Consider the following 18,444-nt stretch of genomic DNA (forward strand, 5'->3'; position numbering starts at 1 on the left):
CGAAAGCCCTCAACGGCACGAATCCACTACTGCAGAGATTCCTGCGCTAGAAGGTCAGATCATCAACCAGAAGCCACACCCGCTTCTTCGCCAGGGCGGTCAATTGCCGCGGCGCCACTTCCTACGCAAAAGCCCAAGTACCTAGGTAGTCAGACACCCGATCCCCCAGCGCGCTATCCTATCATTTTCACAACACGGCCAGCCACCGCCGGTGTCCCATGCGACCCCGCGATTCGGGGGGGGCACACGCGATGTCTCAGGCAGGCCAGAACGCCCCATGTCTCTCTCAACCCCCGCCCAAGTTCACACTGGCTGTTTCTGAACTGGACGCCTGCCTGCGAATACCTTACCCAGCAGCTTCACGGGAGAGCAACCCGTTCAAGATTCTGACCACATGTCCTACTGCACCCTTAAGTTGCGCCGCTGTCGTCATCAAGGCGCGTTCCCACAACTCGTTACACTCACAAGAGCTGCCCATCATGAGGCCAGTCTACTAGCTCACTAAAGGACTACCATCTTTTAGAGAGCCCAGTTGCACTGCATGAGGCTACGGGCTGAAGTACCCATGCACACCAACATCGTCAGCCCCATTTCACGGCATCACAGGCGTGCCCCCTCCCCCCTTCTCACATTGTTATTCCACTCCACACTCGCGCGTGTGCCGTCTCCGACCAACTGCCTCGGCACTCACCCGGAAGCTGGACCTCGGAAGGTCTGTGTATTCCAGGTTGACAAGTCACCAAGTCCAATGGTCTCGTGATGCCTGCTTGGGTCACGATGGAGTCAGCTCAAGGTTGCATTCTAGGCCACGTGAGGCAGCATTTCATCTCTCTAAGCCTAGTGTTGCGAGAGACTACCATTCGGGACAGCGCGATGTGGCATCGACTCTTGATTTTCTCTGTTTGGATGTTGACGCTCCCAAGTATGACACTGGCCTCGAAGTCGTGGTCAGCCTGCCGTCGTTGCGCAAGCAGGTCACTGTGCAGCCGTTCGCCCAATTCTGGAGTGGTCTCGTTTCGAGTGAAGCGCCACGACATCCTGTGGCTCTCCTCATTATCCATTCGAACTCGTCCCGTTTTCATGAAAGCCTGTTTTGTGCCGCCGGCGATTACCACGCTGCATGGCGCCAGTTTGCAGAACACCGGACGAACAACAAAGACGCATGTGGGAATCGGCGGGGTTCTGAGATCGGCAGCACGACCTGGGAGGACCTGCCGGATCAATGTCGGAAAGCCTCACGAGTGGGACACGTCGTGTACCAGCTCACACGTGGCCGTGGCACAACAGCCCCAGCTTGCGGTGCAACACGAAGCGTCCACGGCATGGTTCCTTTCCGGCAGAGGCTTAGAATCGTGTCCGACAAGTGTTGAGGAGCACAGGCGGGCACGCCATGCCGAAAATTGAACCCCCTGATCAAGGGACTTCCGAATTAGGTCCCCGAGGACAACCTCGTTCAGCATTCGCATGGGCAGGACGTTCATGCTGTGTTCCAATAGACGGTAGTGCCATTTATCTTTCCTGAGCTCATCTGGGCATCAGTCGCCCCATGGGAGGAGGCCAGATTCCACCATGGACGAAGACACGAGCCTCTGGCACTGAACCTTCGATGGTCAGCAGAATGCCACTACTGCCCAAGATTTTCCGTGGCAGGTAGGAGTCGATGTTCAATTCTGATGATGACTGACTGTCATAGTATTACCTGGCCTGTAGAGGGATAGGTTCGGTACCAAGCGTGCTGTTCGGCTGCCCCAGACCTGAAACTTGTGGTCAGAAGGCACTGAAGCCCTCGCACGGTGGATGACTGGGGAATTCGACCGGAGTGGCAGTTCCTCAGTTTCTAGCCGTTCAACTGGGTCTGCAGCTGTTCTTGGCCCCTTTGAAACTCCTCCCTATTCACTCCTGAGGATCTCGTGGTTATTTTCTGGTCATTAACAAGAGTGAAACGGTTGGTTGAAGCGACAAACCGCATGAAGTTGAGAGGCCATGCCAAATCCTGGCTGATCGGATGTTGCACGGACGACTTTCGGCTCTTCAGTCAGTCCTTGCCGGCTGAAGTCTGCCTCGACCCAAGCCAGCGTGCTCAACTCTCTAGATAAGCGGCCTTTGGAGATAAATATCTGAAATATCATGTGCCTGTCTGTCCCTTCAGTCCCTGATTAGGCTCATGCGAGAGTTTCCGGGCTGTCTTAGAAAATGGCCTCACCAATACATGTTACAAGCTTGTCATTGCACGTAGCGAGCCTCATCGCATCAGGCTACCCATAAAGTAAGCTCTTGGTTGAAAGTATCAGGCATTGCCAACAGATACTCCTGCCGCCGGATACTTCTGCCGCCGTGCCAAAACTTCGGCCGCGCTGGTGTCATGGCCCGGACAGTCTTAGATCAAGCTAATTTTCAAACCGGGATATAAAAGGCCACGATTCACTCGCTAGGCCGATATGTTGTCGTGCACAATAACTTCGCTTTCGTGTAACTCGAAGACAGGCGTATCAAATGCTCACCGCCGGAAGGAACACGCGAAATCACTTCGAAGAGTTTGTCCTATAGAATATGTTGCCGTACGGAGCCAACCTATAGCAGGCTTTCTCATCCGCACTGGGATCTTTTACGCTCGGTCACAGGGTAGGAGGTGGTCAAGTGCGCTCAATCCTGATCCACCACAACTTCTGTCCAGAATTCTCACCTCCGGGGTCAGCCTCAGCTTAACGCATCGAATTATTACAGGTTGTGTTATCCGATATGTTCAAATTGGGAACCAACGGCTCCTGTCCCCGAGCGCAAAAGTCCAGCCGTCTCGCAGCACAGAATTCCGATGTCCTTTTCGACTGAGTACCTAGGTATTCACTGTCGAGTTTGCTGACTGCTCGGTGATACTCTGAAAATCCCAAGATGCCAAAACCACTCAACCTGATTTTCGAAGCTGTACCACGGTGGTGTTGCTTGATAAGTTTGAGGCGCTCATCATCAGCCGTTTGACACTGACACGGAAGCTACGTCGTCGGCTTTTCGAACACGTATCAGAGACATCAGACCGCCCTGCTGTATTCCTTGGTGGGATTCCTCAGATCGTTCCTGTGCTGTGGGGTATAGCTCGTCAGTGTTCTTCAATATCGATTTACTACAATAATCACTGCCTTGTCGGTGGTGTGAGAAATGTCTGCGAGCGGAAATCTGAACCGTCTGCAATGTCTGAAGATTTATTCACCGGAACAACCAAGACCTTTCTCGAGCGTTGGCCAAGGAGCAAAGTATATGGTAGAAGTGCTTCCATGTGAAATCATCCCGCCGTCACCTTGCCAGCGTCAGTGTCTCGATCGGCAGATTTTGGGAATGTGTCAGGCGCAATGACGACGGCCCCTCACTCATCCCCAAGGCCTCATCGCTGAGACCAAAGCGGTTTTCTCGCATCTTTGGAGGATTCTGGGACTTGAGTAAGGGTTGGTCGCCAGGATCGGTGATTAACCTGGCCGGTCTCACGAGGCTTGCAGACACAAAGCAAATTTAAGGACGTTCAGAGGACCTCGCCACCGCTGGGTGACACCTGATAGAGCGGCGGTCCTATGATCGCCACTGCCAACGTTTCGTAAATCAGTGGGCCAGGGGGCGCCGGTCTATGTCCCAACGGCTTCGCCACAGCGTCATGAGTCTTGTGTGTTCAGGGGTCTCCAAGATCGCTTGCTTCGGGCTCGAATGATAGTGTAGGGGCTTGGTACAGTGACCCAAGAGCCCGGGCGCGTCATCGTACAAGGGGATGAGTACACGCTGGGCATATTGATCGAGGGAATCTCACATAATTGTGTGACACGGGCTGAGATTCCCAGTTCGCATTGCCGGCGCTGAGCGCTGTACAGCCCACTTTTTCTTTTCTTCTTCAATGTTCTTCATCGGTGTCTTCGCTCTTCAAAGTCCGTCTCGCGCTGATCAATGATCAGGAGGTCTCAAAAGTAAAGCCAAACCAAGCCATCGCATATGAGCAACATTTCCCGGCGAAACAGCCGAGCTGGTTAAGCATCAGGATGGCGTGGCTGTGAATGAACCATGAGAAGCTTTCATGATGCGCCCGGTGGAACCTGAGCTCGGCATGATTTCCCCTGGATCCCTCCTCGGTGATGTGATTTTCTTAGAACCGGAAAGCTGGATTCTGGTCTTAGTGCCCTCCTCAGGGTCCTGCATTCGAAAGAAACATTCCCACACGGAAAAACTACACTGAGACCCGTGTAGGAGGAAGTTGTGTCAGGCGAGAATTGCGGGGCGAATATCTACGAGATCTGTTACCAAACAAGAGGGCAGTGTCCTCCTGAATACTACTGAGTAGTTAGTCAGTATGGCTGGGCATAAGGAATAGGGCTCCGCTAACCGACGCTGCGAAGTTGTAGTCTACTCAGTGCAAGGGGTTTCAAGGGTGTGGCCTGTCACCCGTCTCGGCTAGACTTTCGTGTCAGAAAAGTGCGGGCGACGGCGGCGGCGGCGGCGGCGGCCACCGGCCACTTTCGGCCGGCGGCAATGCCCTCCTCAACTCACCCACCCGGTTGCAACATGCACGCGCTCGGTAAGGCACAACACACTCTGAACCACTGTTTCTCGACGACATGCATCGACTTCCTGTTATGGAACGTCTGGGCTTCATGACGTCCGGTTTGAGGTGCCTGTCCTTTCATGGCCATGCTGAGATGGCCTTGGCTTTCCTCGCCGGGCGACTCCTCTGGGAATTTTCTGTTTCTTCTCCCATGTTGCAGTCACTGCTGAGTGAAACAAAGAACTGATGTCTTCCTGAACGACCAATCGCTCTCGTGAGTAGTCTCTGGACCAGCTCTCATCTGCGTAAGGCTAGAGACAAGCACTGTCGGCAATGTCAAATGGTGCGATGCAACATAAAGCACCCCTGGCGCGGGAACGAAGTAAATATAGAAGCGGCACCTAGACTAATTGTCTACCGGTGCCGAAGGGACGAACAGCACGTCGGTAGCAAAATCTGTAAACCATGTACTTAATAGACCGGTTTGCCGTAGTTTTACCACATGAAATGCCCAGGTAATAGGCCCCGCCGTTGCGCTCGTTATTGATTGATCCTGGCAGACATGCGGGAACCCGCGCACGAGTCGGTAGGAATGCTCCCCAGATCTGGGACCCATGGCGTGTCAATAGCAAAAATAGGCATGCCGGAAGGCGCCCGCCCCTAGGTGCTTTTGGAATTCCGACGCCAGATCTTCCCCTCGCCAGATCTACCACCCCCCTGCTGCACATCTGGGATCTCCTGTCTACCCTGGCCGAGCCCGTCTTAAGCTTGATTCAACGTGCCGGTCTGATGGAACTTTGGTAGACCATCCACTCCACTTTGGAACAGGGCCTTCCAACCTCTTGTTGGGGCGCTCAGAGGAGGTGTGAGGACCCCGGGGTTGATTTCCCGTTTGATGCGGAGCTGATAATCGCAGGGCAAACATCAGACCTTGCCTCCAGCAAGACTAAACAGATCCGGTGCTGGATCCAAACACGGATGAACTGTGACGGTCCTGCCCAACATCGCTTCGTCTGAGCCTTTGTTGAGACCATGTTCCAAGGCTGACAGCCTGCACGGTAAGAGGCCAAGACATCCTGGTCAGCCTTGAGATGAAAGTTAGATAAAGCGGCAGACTTTCCCACCATCCTTTCCCGTTACCGACTCTTCTGCAGCCTCATCGGGTCTTGTTTCTCATCCGTTCTTTTCTCCTCCTTTTAGTTGTCTTTGGGCCGGCTCAAGTACTTCAGGGTCGCTGGTTCCACCCTCGTTATTCTTTAATCTCAGAGCGGCTGCCCAAACAACATCACCATCCCCCCTCCAACAGCCAACATGCGTGGTCTCAACCTCGTCCCCGCCCTCGCCCTCACTGGCCCCGGGCTGGCTGGCCCGACTCGTCGTGGATTCGGAGCCCTTGTTCAGCGCCAGGCTGGCAACGATACGGCGACACCGCCGCCTCCTCCTGCCGCCGCGTCTGGTGCTCCTGACGCCCCGCCTCCACCTCCTGCGATCGCTGTACGTGTGCCTGAGTGCGATTACCGGGTCTCCCTAGGCTTGCTGGTGTCTGGTGGACAGCAGGACTTGGGTCCCAGAGCACTGTGGTCTCTAGACAGCCTCGGGAGCCATCCAGCAGCGCCGTCGCCATGTAGGAACGAAAATGACTGACCTGTGTTCTGAAGTCTTGCCCTCCTCCCCCTCCCCCAGAAGCAGCTGGAGCCGCAGCCGCTCCTCCACCGTGAGTGCTTCCTGTCCCGGAGTGTCGACATAGGTGTTCTTCCCCCAGTGGAGTTAGCCTGAACTGCCTCGAGCAGTTGGGCTCAACGAAGTGGCCCTTCCACGTTTCTCTCTCCAGTGCCGCTCGCTCACTCGAAGTCGTATAGACCTGGCCCTCCTCCACCACCGCCAGGCGCCTCCGGAGCTCCTCCACCGTAAGTCTCGCTCCCGGGGTAACGTTCTTTCCTGGGACACATCAAGGCTGACAAATTGGCTTTCAGACCACCTGATGCCCCAGGAGCGCCGCCACCGTTAGATCTGCCCCGTCCCGTATTCTGTGGTGTCGAAGAAGCCCCATGGGAGAAGCCAACTAACATGGACCAGACCTCCCGCCGCCGCCTCTGGCGCACCACCGCCACCGTAAGCACGCTCCCGGCCGTTGCCAGTTGTCGGCCAAGTCCCATGGATAAACGTGACTGACCTTTGCAGACCTCCTGCCGCCGCCTCAGGTGCACCACCACCGCCCCCAGCGCCACCAGCAGCAGGTGCCCCGCCACCGCCCCCGGCTGGAGGCCCTCCTCCTCCGCCTCCCGCCGCCGCCGGAGCGAACTGCACAGCGGCAGCGCCTCCACCACCTGATGCTGCCGGCGCCGCTCCTCGTATGTGAAATATTCTTCCGAGACGAGGAGCTCCGAAGCAGAAAACGATGCTAAGAAATTCTTCAGCTCCGCCCCCTGGCGCCTCTGGCGCGCCACCACCACCGCCGGCTGCTGCGGGCGCGGCTCCTCCTCCCCCACCAGGCGCTGCCGGTGCTGCTCCTCGTACGTAACCATTCCTTTCCAGGAACTGCAAGTTTGAGAGGAGAATGGAAAACAATGCTGACGGAATATTCAGCACCACCCCCAGGCGCCTCTGGTGCACCACCGCCGCCGCCGGCTGCTGCAGGCGCCGCGCCCCCACCGCCACCAGGTGCTGCTGGTGCCGCTCCCAGTATGTGAAATATCTCACATGGACGACGGTGTCCAGAGAAGTGAGGAACCAATGCTAACAAAATGCTCAGCACCGCCCCCAGGCGCCTCAGGCGCAGCAGCACCCCCACCACCACCGGCAGGTGGCCCCGGTGCCGCGGGTGCCCGTAAGTAAAAGCACATGGCGGCCAGGGGAGATTCTCTCTGTCCTCCTGATCCTTTCAATCCCGAGAAGAGGAAGAAGAGCTGACATCAGATCTAGCACCACCGCCGCCAGCAGCCGCAGGTGCAGCCGCAGTCGGCAAGGGAAAGCGTCGTCGATCGCTACCGAGAATGGCCAACGGCGGACGGCGGGCCGTCAAAGTCGAGTGGTAAAGACAGGACAACAGCCGCGGCGAGAAGAAAGTCCAACATGGGAGCAAGGGGGCTCAATAACAGACTCATCGGTCTTATTTCTAGAGTCGGGGCATCAGTCAGCATTTTCCTAGGGTCATCGGTTGTTTGGTTGTGAGTTTGGTACGAGAAGAATCGGTGCTGCTGGCAGGCCAGTATCTCTCAATGTCTATTATCTATTCAATGTGGTTAGGGAAAGCTTGAATATCAACACATGATATCAGCCCCAAAATGGTTGGAGGCACCACGGTCGTGAGCTAGTGAAGTGTCTGAAATCTCGTGAATGGCGTGGTCCATTATTGTCGACGGTCTCCAAGTGTGCTTCAGCGCAGGCGGCGAAACGACGATAACGGCAATGCCGATGCGAATTAACGGGCAGTATGGTGGGCAAAGGATTGAAAAGACTCGTCTGGATGGGCTCACCTGGTGAAACATGAAAGTCAGACGATTCGATGTGGCCGTCCATACGACTCGATGTCTGAACGAGGAATGTGGCTGTGTGGGTGAGGTTGGCTAACGGCAGGCGGTCTCGCTCAGTACCGGGGGCGTCATCGTTTGTCGTAATGCTGCAAGGGCGAAGCTGAATATTAATATTATGATTAAAGATCTATGCCTTCTATGCTTCTTTACAGTCCTTCTTTTTCAAGCATCTCTGCAATCTGAACGTAGAAAGCGGTGGCGTTAAAGCTTCCGTTTCTCATAGATTAGCATCAAAGTAACAGTAAAGAAGCCAGGTGCGAGGCGTAAGGCAAGGGCTGAACTCACGGATTCTCCTCGCCCATCAACCTCCTCATCGCCCACCTGACCCTGTTCGTCCAGTTGATCAGATCCAGATGGCTGACGTTCTCCAGCGTGCCCTTGTACGCTCCCCACTTCGAACTTTCCACGCTAACCAGGCCATCGTTGAGCCCTTCCTCCTTGCTCAAAACATTGAAGGACGCCCGGAATGGGCTCAGGAGTGGAGGTTTCTGGTTCAGGGCCGCGCCGTACGAGAAGTACTGTACGTCCGGGTCGTCCGGTGTCCTCGGGTTGAATTCCTGCGACATGTACTTGCGGGTGAGCTGCGAAAAGGCACCGGTGCTAAGCCCGGTCGTGCGTTTCCACGCCTCGTAGACTCCAGGTAGCCGTTCCGGACCTATTTGTTCAAGAAGGTAGTCTGCGTAGGCTGAGCCGTGGTGAGGGCTGGCGATGGTGACCAGGGATCGGACGTTGATGTCGTTTGAGGGATGCTGCTTTTCCTGTCGCTGGGTGCGACGTCTGTGAGCATAGCTGATCATGTACCTCGCATCCAGGCCGCCCATCGAGTGGGCAATGATATTGACTGGCCGCCCATGAGATTCCTGAAGGATATGATCCCGGAGCTTTGCAGAGCGCTCCTCGATGCTCCCAGTTGGCGGGACTGTAGCCGTGATAACCTCGACGCCATTCTCGGTCAGGGCCTCTTTGATTCCGTGCCAGTAATGGATCGGAGGGAGGTAAGATCCCGCAAGCTTCAGCTCTGCGAAGCCCAGAAGGCCATGGGCAAGCACGATTGGGTATTTGGGCATCTGGGTCAGGCGTTAACACGCGGGATTTCCGGGGACTGGGAGCGCAGCCAACCTGTCGGGAGTGTCGGTTGATTCGGGGCTTCTTGGGATCGAAGACCACAGGGTGGATGACTGGCTTCACGGTCTGGGTGTTGGCCTTTGTGCTATCCGAGCTTTCTTGATATGTACATGATGCTGCTTTACTTATCGTCGTTTTCTGGTCAAAACGGAATGTCCAGGGTCGCGTGCCTGGTCATTTGCAACTCCCTGGTTTGTCCCTGGTGATGTCACTGCATCGTTACAACCCGAACCCTTGTGTTTTGCAAACACAGGGATGCCCCAAGTTGTCAACAATGCTTCAGCACCAACCTCAAGGACGGGCACGACATTGGCTCCCATACCTTGTCTCAAGAGCTCTAGCATGCATGTCTCATCCACAATTTTAGACTCAGAAACTAACAAGAAGGTGAGCGAGATGATATCGCATTCAACGGGGAACTTGGCTCAAATTCAGCTACATCACTGCCGATATACAGGGCAAGACATGAGACACGAATAACTCGAAGTAGGTCCCGACTCTCTCCATCAAGCTAAGACTAAGGGCACATTTCGAGTGCGACAGTATTCCTCGCCTCTTGGTCGCCCAAATGCTTCCAGAGTCCTGTTTGGGCTCCCTTTCCAGCTTCTCAAGTGCTTCGTCGCGATGTTTCTTGTTGTCAAAGTCGATGATAAAGTCCCACCTCGACAGCACATTACCTGTCAGCCGTTTCAAGTCCAAGCCCATCCCCTCGCCGCGGCCAGCCAGGATGAGTCCGGTGCCTCGGCTCGATTCCACAATCCGTTGTGTTCGAGGGCGGCGGACTTCGTCGTATACCCTCAGGGCCATACAGGCCTCCTTCTGTGACGTCGCGCGGCCAAGGACGCTGGAGAGAATCAAGGCATCCTCAATCGTCATGCCGCCGCCTGACCCTTGCCATGGAGTCGTAGCGTGAGCGGCATCGCCCATGATACAGACTGGCCCAGACACATGTGTGCGAGCAGGGGGATGTTCCCAGAGATACATCGCAGGCTGCTCCGCCTCGTCGCAAAGAAGCTGTTTCACTGTCAGTATTTGACTGCAAAGGATCTTGCTTGTCTCCTGAGCGCATATTCCTTACCTCATTGACGGCTTTCTTCAGATGTTCAGGGAAGGCCTTGTATAGCTCCTTGAGCTCGTCGGCACTGACGGTGCGGTCCCAACGGTCCGAGCCCTCGGCACCAGCCTCGTGGGCGGCGACGATGAATTGGACTACCTGGCCTTGATTGAACATGTTGTGCATCAGGAATGCGCCGTCCCCCACCCACGAGTACTCGCGAGATTCCTCAAGGGGCCCGCCACCGAAGCTGGCCTTCGCTTGTGTGGCTGGCTTCAGAGCCATGATGGTCCACGCACCGGTGTTCCTGGGCGATGCTGCAGGGTCATCTTCTCCAAGGACAAATTTACGAGCAGTGCTGTGAATACCGTCGGCACCGACCAAGATGTCACACTCGTGAGTGGTTCCATCCGTGAAATGGAGAACGACTGGCCCTTCACTGCCCTTCTTCTCAATGGTATTGAGCTTCTTGGAGGAGTGCAGGCGCTCCGGAGGGATTTCCGCCAAAAGCTCTCGTAGGAAAGCGGCTCGATTGACAATGCTGACCACACGCTTCCCGTGGGTCGCTCGATCCTCCTCGGCGACCAAGCTCCCTTGCCCCTCGCCCTGGCCGAGCATGAAGCGAACCCCGTTCATGTGCATAGCCCCGGCACGTTCGAGGCATTTTGGCGCCGATGTACCGATAAGATCCAGAGCAGTGAGCGCGTTGCGTGCCACGCCGATCGCCGCGCCAGCTACACTGCCATTTCCCCATCGTCAGTGCTTGTCAGAGCCTTCGAGTATGATTTGGATTTTCAAGGGCCCTCAATCAGAAGTCATAGTAAGGGATTGGCGACATGGACGTACTTGAATGATTCAGCGGACTCGAAGATCTGGACATCCAGCTGCGGGTAATTGAGGAGTCCGTGGAGAAGAGTCGCTCCCGCAAGACCACCTCCGGAGATGGCAACTCTGATGAGAGACATTTTGAGGAATGAGTGTGTTCAATCCGCGGATTTTGAATCAATAATTCCGACCCTTGGTCTGTGTCAACAATATGAGAGAAAGCAATCCCAATCGGCCTAGCAGATTGGAAATGCTTCCCACACAAACCGAGCAGGTCAAATCGTGTCTGGACGTTGTGAAAGAATGCAGTCCACAACGTTCCCGTAAACCCCACCCCCCCTTGTCGCTGCATACCACTAGCCTTGTATTCTGGCGAAGTGGCTCTCCTGCAGCAGCTGGCTAGGAATGTTACAAATCTGCAGGAATTATGGGAAATCTCGAAATTCCTACACTATTCTTCTAGCAGCAATCCTTGGTAAGAAAGGTTTAAGAAACAAGCAAGCCAATGATAAGTCGTAGGAGTTCTGGAGACCTGGTGAGTTGTAACATTCAGACCGGCCCCACCAACATGGAGAGCAATCAAAAGCATGAGTTTCAGCCGGAGCCAAGGTGATAATTAGGGAGGAGATGCAATGTGATGGTTGGACCCAACATGCATTCACGCGAAGATAGTGCTGCTGCAGTGCTCCTTTCTGCATTTGTCGGGTGTTGTTTCCAGGAACAAATGCCCACCTGATTGCCCCACTGTACACCACTTCTTTACTTCCTCACTTCCAAGGTTTCATCTAGTTATCAAAGTAGAACATGGGAGCTGCGAACGCCATAATACTGAAGTAGGTGGGATGTGTTCTGAATTCCTTCATTACAATACTTGACGAGCATCAAGAATGCCATAGCCACATCTTCAGCGTCAAGATCTCCATATGTCTGCTTGCACCAACCCCCCCCCCCCGCCTCAAAAAAATCATTCGCAATTGTTTTACATTTTCTATTCTGCGAGACATGATAGTTTTAACGCAGCCATGTAGATGATTCTTCACAACAATGAATTAGGTGGCCTTGAAAGGGATTGCTATCAATTTGAATCACCCCTCCGGCTAATAGAATATGCGAGGCTAACGTTGAGCACTCGCGGAACACTTTACCATCCCAAACCCACCTTCAACGCCTCTAAAAACGCGGTATTCCTAGGCACCTGCTCCGCGCCGATCAAGCTCTCTGGCCGATGAGAATCCACTTGCATTGAGAAGTGCCCAGTTGGTCAACCTGGTATCAAGAAATGGCCCTAGGAATCAAACAAACGCCAGGCACAACGGCCGCCCCCAACATGACACGCATTTCCCTTCCCCATAACATCACCAGATAGCATCATGGCTCACCATGACGTCCTTACTTCGCGGCGAGCTCCTCGTCCGCGTCCTTCCTCCGGCTGGTCCCGAGCCGGCGGACCCCCCTGTCCTAGATCCTTCGCTCCCGGGCGCGATCGTCACCTCCGACTCCACGATCTGGCCACTTCCATACTGTTGGCTCAGGGTCAAGGCCCTTGGTGGCACGAAGGGCACCCGGGTGAGGGTGCTTAGTGGTCTCTCATACGGTGGCGGCTCAGAGTCGCCCAGCGGTTGTGCCGGCGCCTGCCTCCTGTGCGAGTAGCTTCGGTGTCCGCAGAGCCCTGACTGGCCCATTGAACCTGCGTCAGTGGTGACTGATGGGGGTGGTGAGCGCGGTTCTTTATTGGTTGTGTTGTATCCAAACCGGTGTTCATTCGGCGAGGTGGCGGGGCCGGGACGCATAGTGAGTGGTGGTGACCCAGGGCTCCGCTGTGCAGGATGGAGGGCGAGAAGATGACGACGGGCTTTCTTCCTCGATGGCGATGTCGGGCCCCAAGCACGTCCAAAGACTGTACCGGGAGGAAACAGTGTCATGATTATAGCCGCAACGAGAACGAGTGCGCCGTCGAGCACGAGGGAATATGTATGTGATTGGGATGGGGCCGAAGCTAGTCCACCGGACAATTGAATCACTCGGGCGACTGTCCGTGCGAGGATCAAAGCCAGAGCCAGCTGAATACCTGTGTGACTGCAAGGTTAGCAGAGTGCTCTGCGTCTCGCAGAAGTCCGAAGGGGAAGAGGGTTGCGTGTGGGTTTCGGATTCCAAACTCTATTGTTGACGATGAACTTACACAACAGCGCTGTCTTGAACCTTGCCGAGAGGTAGACGCTACAGAAGCGCGGATCCAAGAACTCTCGATTGCGGAATACCCGAGACATGAAGAGGAAGTATAATCCAAAGAACCCCACCAGGCTCAGGATCTGAAGCGCGAGACCGGCGATAAGCACGTTGACTCCTTGTTGAATCTTGAACAGAGAGTCAATCCATCATTTCGAGTGACAACAGTCGCTTGCGTCAGGGTCATGCTCACCTCGACCCTGTTGTAACCTTGAGCCGCGAAAACGCAGCCTACAGCCTGGAATGCAATGGTGAAGCCGTCAAAGGCGAAGAAGAAGTAGCTCAGCCAAACGGGCTCTAGTGGGGTGCCGAGATCGCTCCCGTAGAGGGCCAAGATGTGAGGCAAGATGGTATAGACGGCGGCAGTGATTAGTGTCGGCCCCGCGGCCGTGCCGAGAAGAGACAGGACGAAGTAGGACTTGCTGGCGAGGTTGTTCCGGAGCAGGATCTTCCCGGAGTGGCCCATGACCTCCAGCAAGAGTCCGATGCTCATGCTCAAGCTGTACAAAGTCGTTCTGTTTCTCGCGCCTACCCACAAATTGATCGGGATGAGAGTCGCGAAAGCAGCCAGCATGAAAGCGGTGCCCTCGATCGGCGGGGGGCTAGAAAGCCATCCCTCTTCAACGGGGCAGGTCACCAGCGTGCAGTCGCCAGCATCAGAACTCGCCATGACGGGCGAGGGCCGGTTGGAGCTTTCGACGGGGAGGGCAATAGAGACACATGGAACAGATGCGCAAGGAGTTAGGCAGCACAACGGCTAGATTGATCCAGTGCCGGGACCTGTGGTAGATATAGCGGGCCGAGGGAGCCCAAAAAGGCTTGTCCTCAAAGCTAAGACCGGGACAGAGATTGTACGCAGGGTCTGTTGGCCGAGGCTCTCGAGCTTGTAGACTCGTTCGCGGCGCTTAATAGATGTGGGGGAATGCTACAGCTCAGTTCTTGAACCAACAGATTCCGGCAAAGCACTCGCTCGAGATGCTGCAGTACTGGTGCAGGTCGACCAACAGTAGTGCTGTCGTGCTGCAGTGTGCTATCAGCTGCCCAGCGACTGCCTCGTAGCCGTACGTCAAGACCACAACACCACAATGAAGTTGCGGTCAGGCTAACACACACGCAGATTGACCTTCCGCTTAGCCCCTTGCCTGACTGTCCATAAGGGGCTGTGAACACAGCCGAGTGTTGGCAGAACTGTATATTAAATCACATCGATGCCTTCAACTCGAAGGGTCCTGGGGCTGTCGATCAAGGCCTCTCTAGAAGCGATGTGGATCATCACATGAACAGCGACTGGCGGCTTAAGCGGGAAAGGGGGGCATATGCGGTGGATGATAAGCATGTCGATGTGGCATGGTCGTTGTGCCCCTACAAATCACCAACGCTCTTGGAACCCGACATTTCGGATCGAGTATGCGCACCTAGGCGCCCAAACAAGGTCTCTGTGACCAATAGGGCGGCTGTGCGGAGACGAGGGCCTTTCTCGCTCTGCTGCAGACATGGGACAGCTTGTTTCTAGCCATGACGACTTGGGCTGTTGGTTGTGTCCAACGGATGACAGCCAATGGATCAGATTGCGGTTGCATCCCACGGGGTGGAGGTCAGTCAAGGCAGCGTTCTTTGAATTTTGAGAGTCTGCTGGCAATCACGGCGCAGCCTTCATGCACGCATGTGGCGTCGATTAAAAAAAATTGAAAATTGACATGGAAGCCTCACTGGTTCATACAAGTTGCACCGGCAATGAGTTGGGAAAGGAAGATAAGCAGAAAAGTGCATGGGACATTCTGAGTAGAAAAATGCACATCCATTTGCAAGTACTGCCTTCGCAATGGGCGCGGTGTTAAAATGACCTCCCGTGGATAGCTGCAAGACCTATAACATGGTCCTGCTCCAGGCCCCGTGTGTGTTGAGAACTCTCGCGGCTACTACGTCGTAGTCCGGAATCCTGAAGGATTAGGCGCTCGATCGGGGGGCGTGGAGACTAGATCGGCATCCACAAGGCCGAAATAAGCGCGTCCCGTTCGGCAGGAGTAGCGGAGGAAGGAAGGAAAGGGCGAACTGGAGAGAAGCGTAGGAAGACAGTGTAGGGCGATCTGAAGGTCGCACGATCATGAAGAATTGATCGACCAACACATCCACGCCTCCTCGTCGGTATGACGCGAGCCGGGACGAGACAGCCTCTTCGTCAGGCCGGTGTGACTACTCCTGGCGGACGAACACTGCACTGCATGGTGCGATGACACCCTACGCTTGGCAACCTCGCCTTTTTCGGGTCCCTCGTTCCGCCTTGGGGCAGGGTGTTTAGACTGAGTCAAAGGCGGATTCTCTTTTGACCTAGTCTTTGGGGCGAAAAGTGCTGCCATGGGAATAACGCTGGGACATGCCGCCTGCCGTCTCTGACCTTCCATCATTGTAGCAGCCTGCTCAGCGACAGGCGGACGGCCGGCTGGGAACCCTGGTAGTGCCCGCGGCTTCACCCTCACGCTTCCGGCCTGTCGAGATGTGACTGTTGGTCTCGACTGGGGTCAAAGGCGTGGGGTGTTCACAGTAAACGTGCATCTGACCTGCGTTGGCCATGCTCATGTGGGTCGATCCGGCACAAGATGATCCCAACAGACTCGCTTGCGTGAGACTGGGACGGGGAGATTGACGAGAGACGCATCGTCGCCGTATGCGCCGCGTGGGACTGCCTAAGCAGATAGAGATGACATCCAATGATTCGCTTGCGGGCGTGTGGCAGAGCAATTTCGATCGGGACGAGGTTCGAAGGGACAAGGCCGAGAGCAGTCAAGCTGCCAAGGTCAAGATGTGAACCGGGAATGATTATTATTTGTTGATTGTGAGGTTCGCTAATACATCATCACTCCTGAGATAAGGAGTCCTCATCACAGCTCATTTCCTATGTGACCTGTCGTCACATAGTTGACGACAGGGGACTACCAACTTCGGGCCACTCGCATATGTTGCCAGAGAATTCCTCGGATCCGATGGAAGACCCCAGCACCTCAAGAGCCTGCTCGGCTTTCGGAGTGCTGGTCAACAATCCTAGCTGCAGCCAGCTCTGCCACACCGTAGACCATGGTCTGGATGTGACCTGACGGCTGGATAGGAATAACCGAGGCGTCCACGACGCGCAGGTTTGAAGTGCCATAGACCACCAGATCTGGCGAGACCACACCGCCGTCACCCCTTGGCAGCATGGCACATGTGCCGAGAGGGTGATAAATGCTCAGCGTTGTGTTCCTCGCGAACTGCTCCCATGCAGTCTCACTCGTCGTCACGTCAAACCCGGGCTCGTATTCATCCGACCAGGCCTCGCTCAACCCAGCGCTCTGAGCGATTCTGCGGCTAAATTTGGTGGCTTCCACGATGGCCTGGAGATCGTATGGGTTAGACACGTAGTTGGGATTAATTATAGGCTTGCCAGTTGGGTCGGAGGCGTTGATGTGTACGCTGCCCTTTGAGAAGGGATGCTGTATGACAGCTATGAGCGTAAAGAAGTGCGAATCAAAGTCGACGGAGCCGGCTGGTGGTGCGCCCTTCACTCCTGTGTACCCATCCGAGAAGATAAACTCGACCTCAGGGGCCTGCGCGCTTAAATCGGTTGTGAGGTATGCCAGCTTGTGTTGGTCGATCTTGCTGGTTGGGTCTGCCACTTGTCTGGCAAGATTGACAAGCTCTGAGGAAGCATTTCCGAGTGCTTGCGCCCAGGTCAGGTAGGCGTAGCCGCTCCCAGTGTAGTCGTACGCCGAATACTGGTTCTCTTCCCACAAAGCCAGTTGCTGTGCAGCGTACGTCGCATTGGTCCGAAGCTCATCAAACGAGATCGTGTAGTTTGGCTTCAATCGGTATGAGTTCTGGATGCGAACATGGTCTTGCAGGTTCGATCCTACTCCGGGGAGCTCAAGCAGGGTATCGATGCCAGCTGCCGCGAGCACTGAGGAGTCACCGATGCCGGACAACTCCAACAAGGTTGGCGTCTGGAAAGCACCGGTCGACAAGATTACCTCTTTCACAGCTTCCACAACGTTGCCGCCAATGTTGATGCCGGTGGCGACCAGTGACTCAGACTGATTGCTCTTGCTCAGCACAATATTAGATACTGTCGTATCATTCCAAACAACCAGGTTCGGGCCCGCGAGAGAAAGGTAGTCGACAGCATAGGACCTCGTGTAGTTTGACTCCCGGATGTTACCGGGCTGGAGCATGACACCAAGGGGATCGCCGCCAAGTGAGTTGAGGTTGTTCTGCACACCCAGACTCTCCAGGGCTGGAATGAAACCTTGTTGCTGAGGAGGCACGAAGCGGTTGATGAGGGTTTGGATAGGCCCATCAGTGCCCACGCCTTCCTCTCCGTACTTGTTGTTTGTGCGGTCAAAGGTTTCGACTTTCAGCATTGCGGATATGAAGTTCTCCCAGTTCCAACCTGGGTTTCCCAGGGCTTCCCATGCATCGTAGTCGGGCACGCTGCCTCGGTCCCATGTCATGAGGTTCAGCGCGGAGGTTCCACCCAGCACCTTGCCCCGGTTCGCAGAGATGCGCCGACTGTTCAAGCCCGGCTGAGGCGTGGTTGTGAAGTTCCAGTCGTATCTCGATCCAAGAGTGCTCCCCTTCTTTCCTGGCACATTAATGCCAAGCTCATTCGGAGCGGGCGAACCAGCTTCGACCACGAGGATACAATCATCTGGCAGTCCTTGACTTAGTCTCGTGGCCAATGCCAGGCCAGCAGTGCCACCACCAACGATGATCTTGTGAGTGTCAGCACCAGTAGAGTCGGGGGAAAGGGGCAGTCTTACGAAGTCAAAAGACGATGCACTGGGGCTGCAGTCGCCAGAGACCCCTGCAACGGCCAGTGCTAGGAGCACGGCTGTGGCGCCGCGAAGCGATGAGGGAATAGTGAGGCCCATGATGATGATGCACACAGGCAAGCAAATGCATGTCCTGTGAAGTCCACATAGCTCATCTGGTCTGCATCGACAAAGGAAATGCCGCTGAATTTGAATAAGGAGACTCCTAGGCACATGGGCACGCCAAGGAATCCTTCGATATCCACAGCGTTGAATGTTAGCATGGCGATGGGAATGACGGTCACATCGTGCCCACTTGCATTGCCGGATAAAGACAAAATTGGCTAACAATCCCTCAGCCCCCTGGGCATGTTCGACCGGGAC

General features: G+C 55.2%; 5 protein-coding genes across 5 annotated transcripts; 1 reads left to right on the plus strand and 4 right to left on the minus strand.

The window, feature by feature from the left end:
• Positions 1-5,827: 5,827 nt before the first annotated feature.
• On the plus strand, positions 5,828-7,551 carry INS49_013092 (uncharacterized protein; the record flags this gene model as incomplete). The annotated part of the gene is made up of 10 exons (XM_043173794.1): positions 5,828-6,010; positions 6,175-6,230; positions 6,376-6,423; positions 6,490-6,519; positions 6,593-6,628; positions 6,698-6,867; positions 6,934-7,029; positions 7,103-7,198; positions 7,269-7,343; positions 7,439-7,551. 10 exons carry the CDS (start codon positions 5,828-5,830, stop codon positions 7,549-7,551), a joined length of 903 nt encoding a protein of 300 aa, XP_043023091.1.
• A 644-nt stretch (positions 7,552-8,195) lies between these two features.
• INS49_013093 (uncharacterized protein) lies at positions 8,196-9,116 on the minus strand (the record flags this gene model as incomplete). Its single annotated transcript, XM_043173795.1, has 2 exons — positions 8,196-8,265; positions 8,335-9,116. The coding sequence occupies 2 exons, from the start codon at positions 9,114-9,116 to the stop codon at positions 8,196-8,198; spliced, it is 852 nt and encodes a 283-aa protein (XP_043023092.1).
• Positions 9,117-9,609: 493 nt separating this feature from the next.
• Positions 9,610-11,193, minus strand: INS49_013094 (uncharacterized protein; the record flags this gene model as incomplete). The annotated part of the gene is made up of 3 exons (XM_043173796.1): positions 9,610-10,188; positions 10,253-10,967; positions 11,075-11,193. The coding sequence occupies 3 exons, from the start codon at positions 11,191-11,193 to the stop codon at positions 9,610-9,612; spliced, it is 1,413 nt and encodes a 470-aa protein (XP_043023093.1).
• Positions 11,194-13,097: 1,904 nt separating this feature from the next.
• On the minus strand, positions 13,098-13,949 carry INS49_013095 (uncharacterized protein; the record flags this gene model as incomplete). Its single annotated transcript, XM_043173797.1, has 3 exons — positions 13,098-13,129; positions 13,233-13,407; positions 13,473-13,949. The coding sequence occupies 3 exons, from the start codon at positions 13,947-13,949 to the stop codon at positions 13,098-13,100; spliced, it is 684 nt and encodes a 227-aa protein (XP_043023094.1).
• A 2,329-nt stretch (positions 13,950-16,278) lies between these two features.
• Positions 16,279-18,180, minus strand: INS49_013096 (uncharacterized protein; the record flags this gene model as incomplete). Its single annotated transcript, XM_043173798.1, has 2 exons — positions 16,279-18,021; positions 18,070-18,180. The coding sequence occupies 2 exons, from the start codon at positions 18,178-18,180 to the stop codon at positions 16,279-16,281; spliced, it is 1,854 nt and encodes a 617-aa protein (XP_043023095.1).
• Between the last annotated feature and the right edge of the window lie 264 nt (positions 18,181-18,444).

This window comes from Diaporthe citri (genome assembly GCF_014595645.1).
Source record: "Diaporthe citri strain NFHF-8-4 chromosome Unknown scaffold_6, whole genome shotgun sequence".
Taxonomy (NCBI): domain Eukaryota; kingdom Fungi; phylum Ascomycota; class Sordariomycetes; order Diaporthales; family Diaporthaceae; genus Diaporthe; species Diaporthe citri.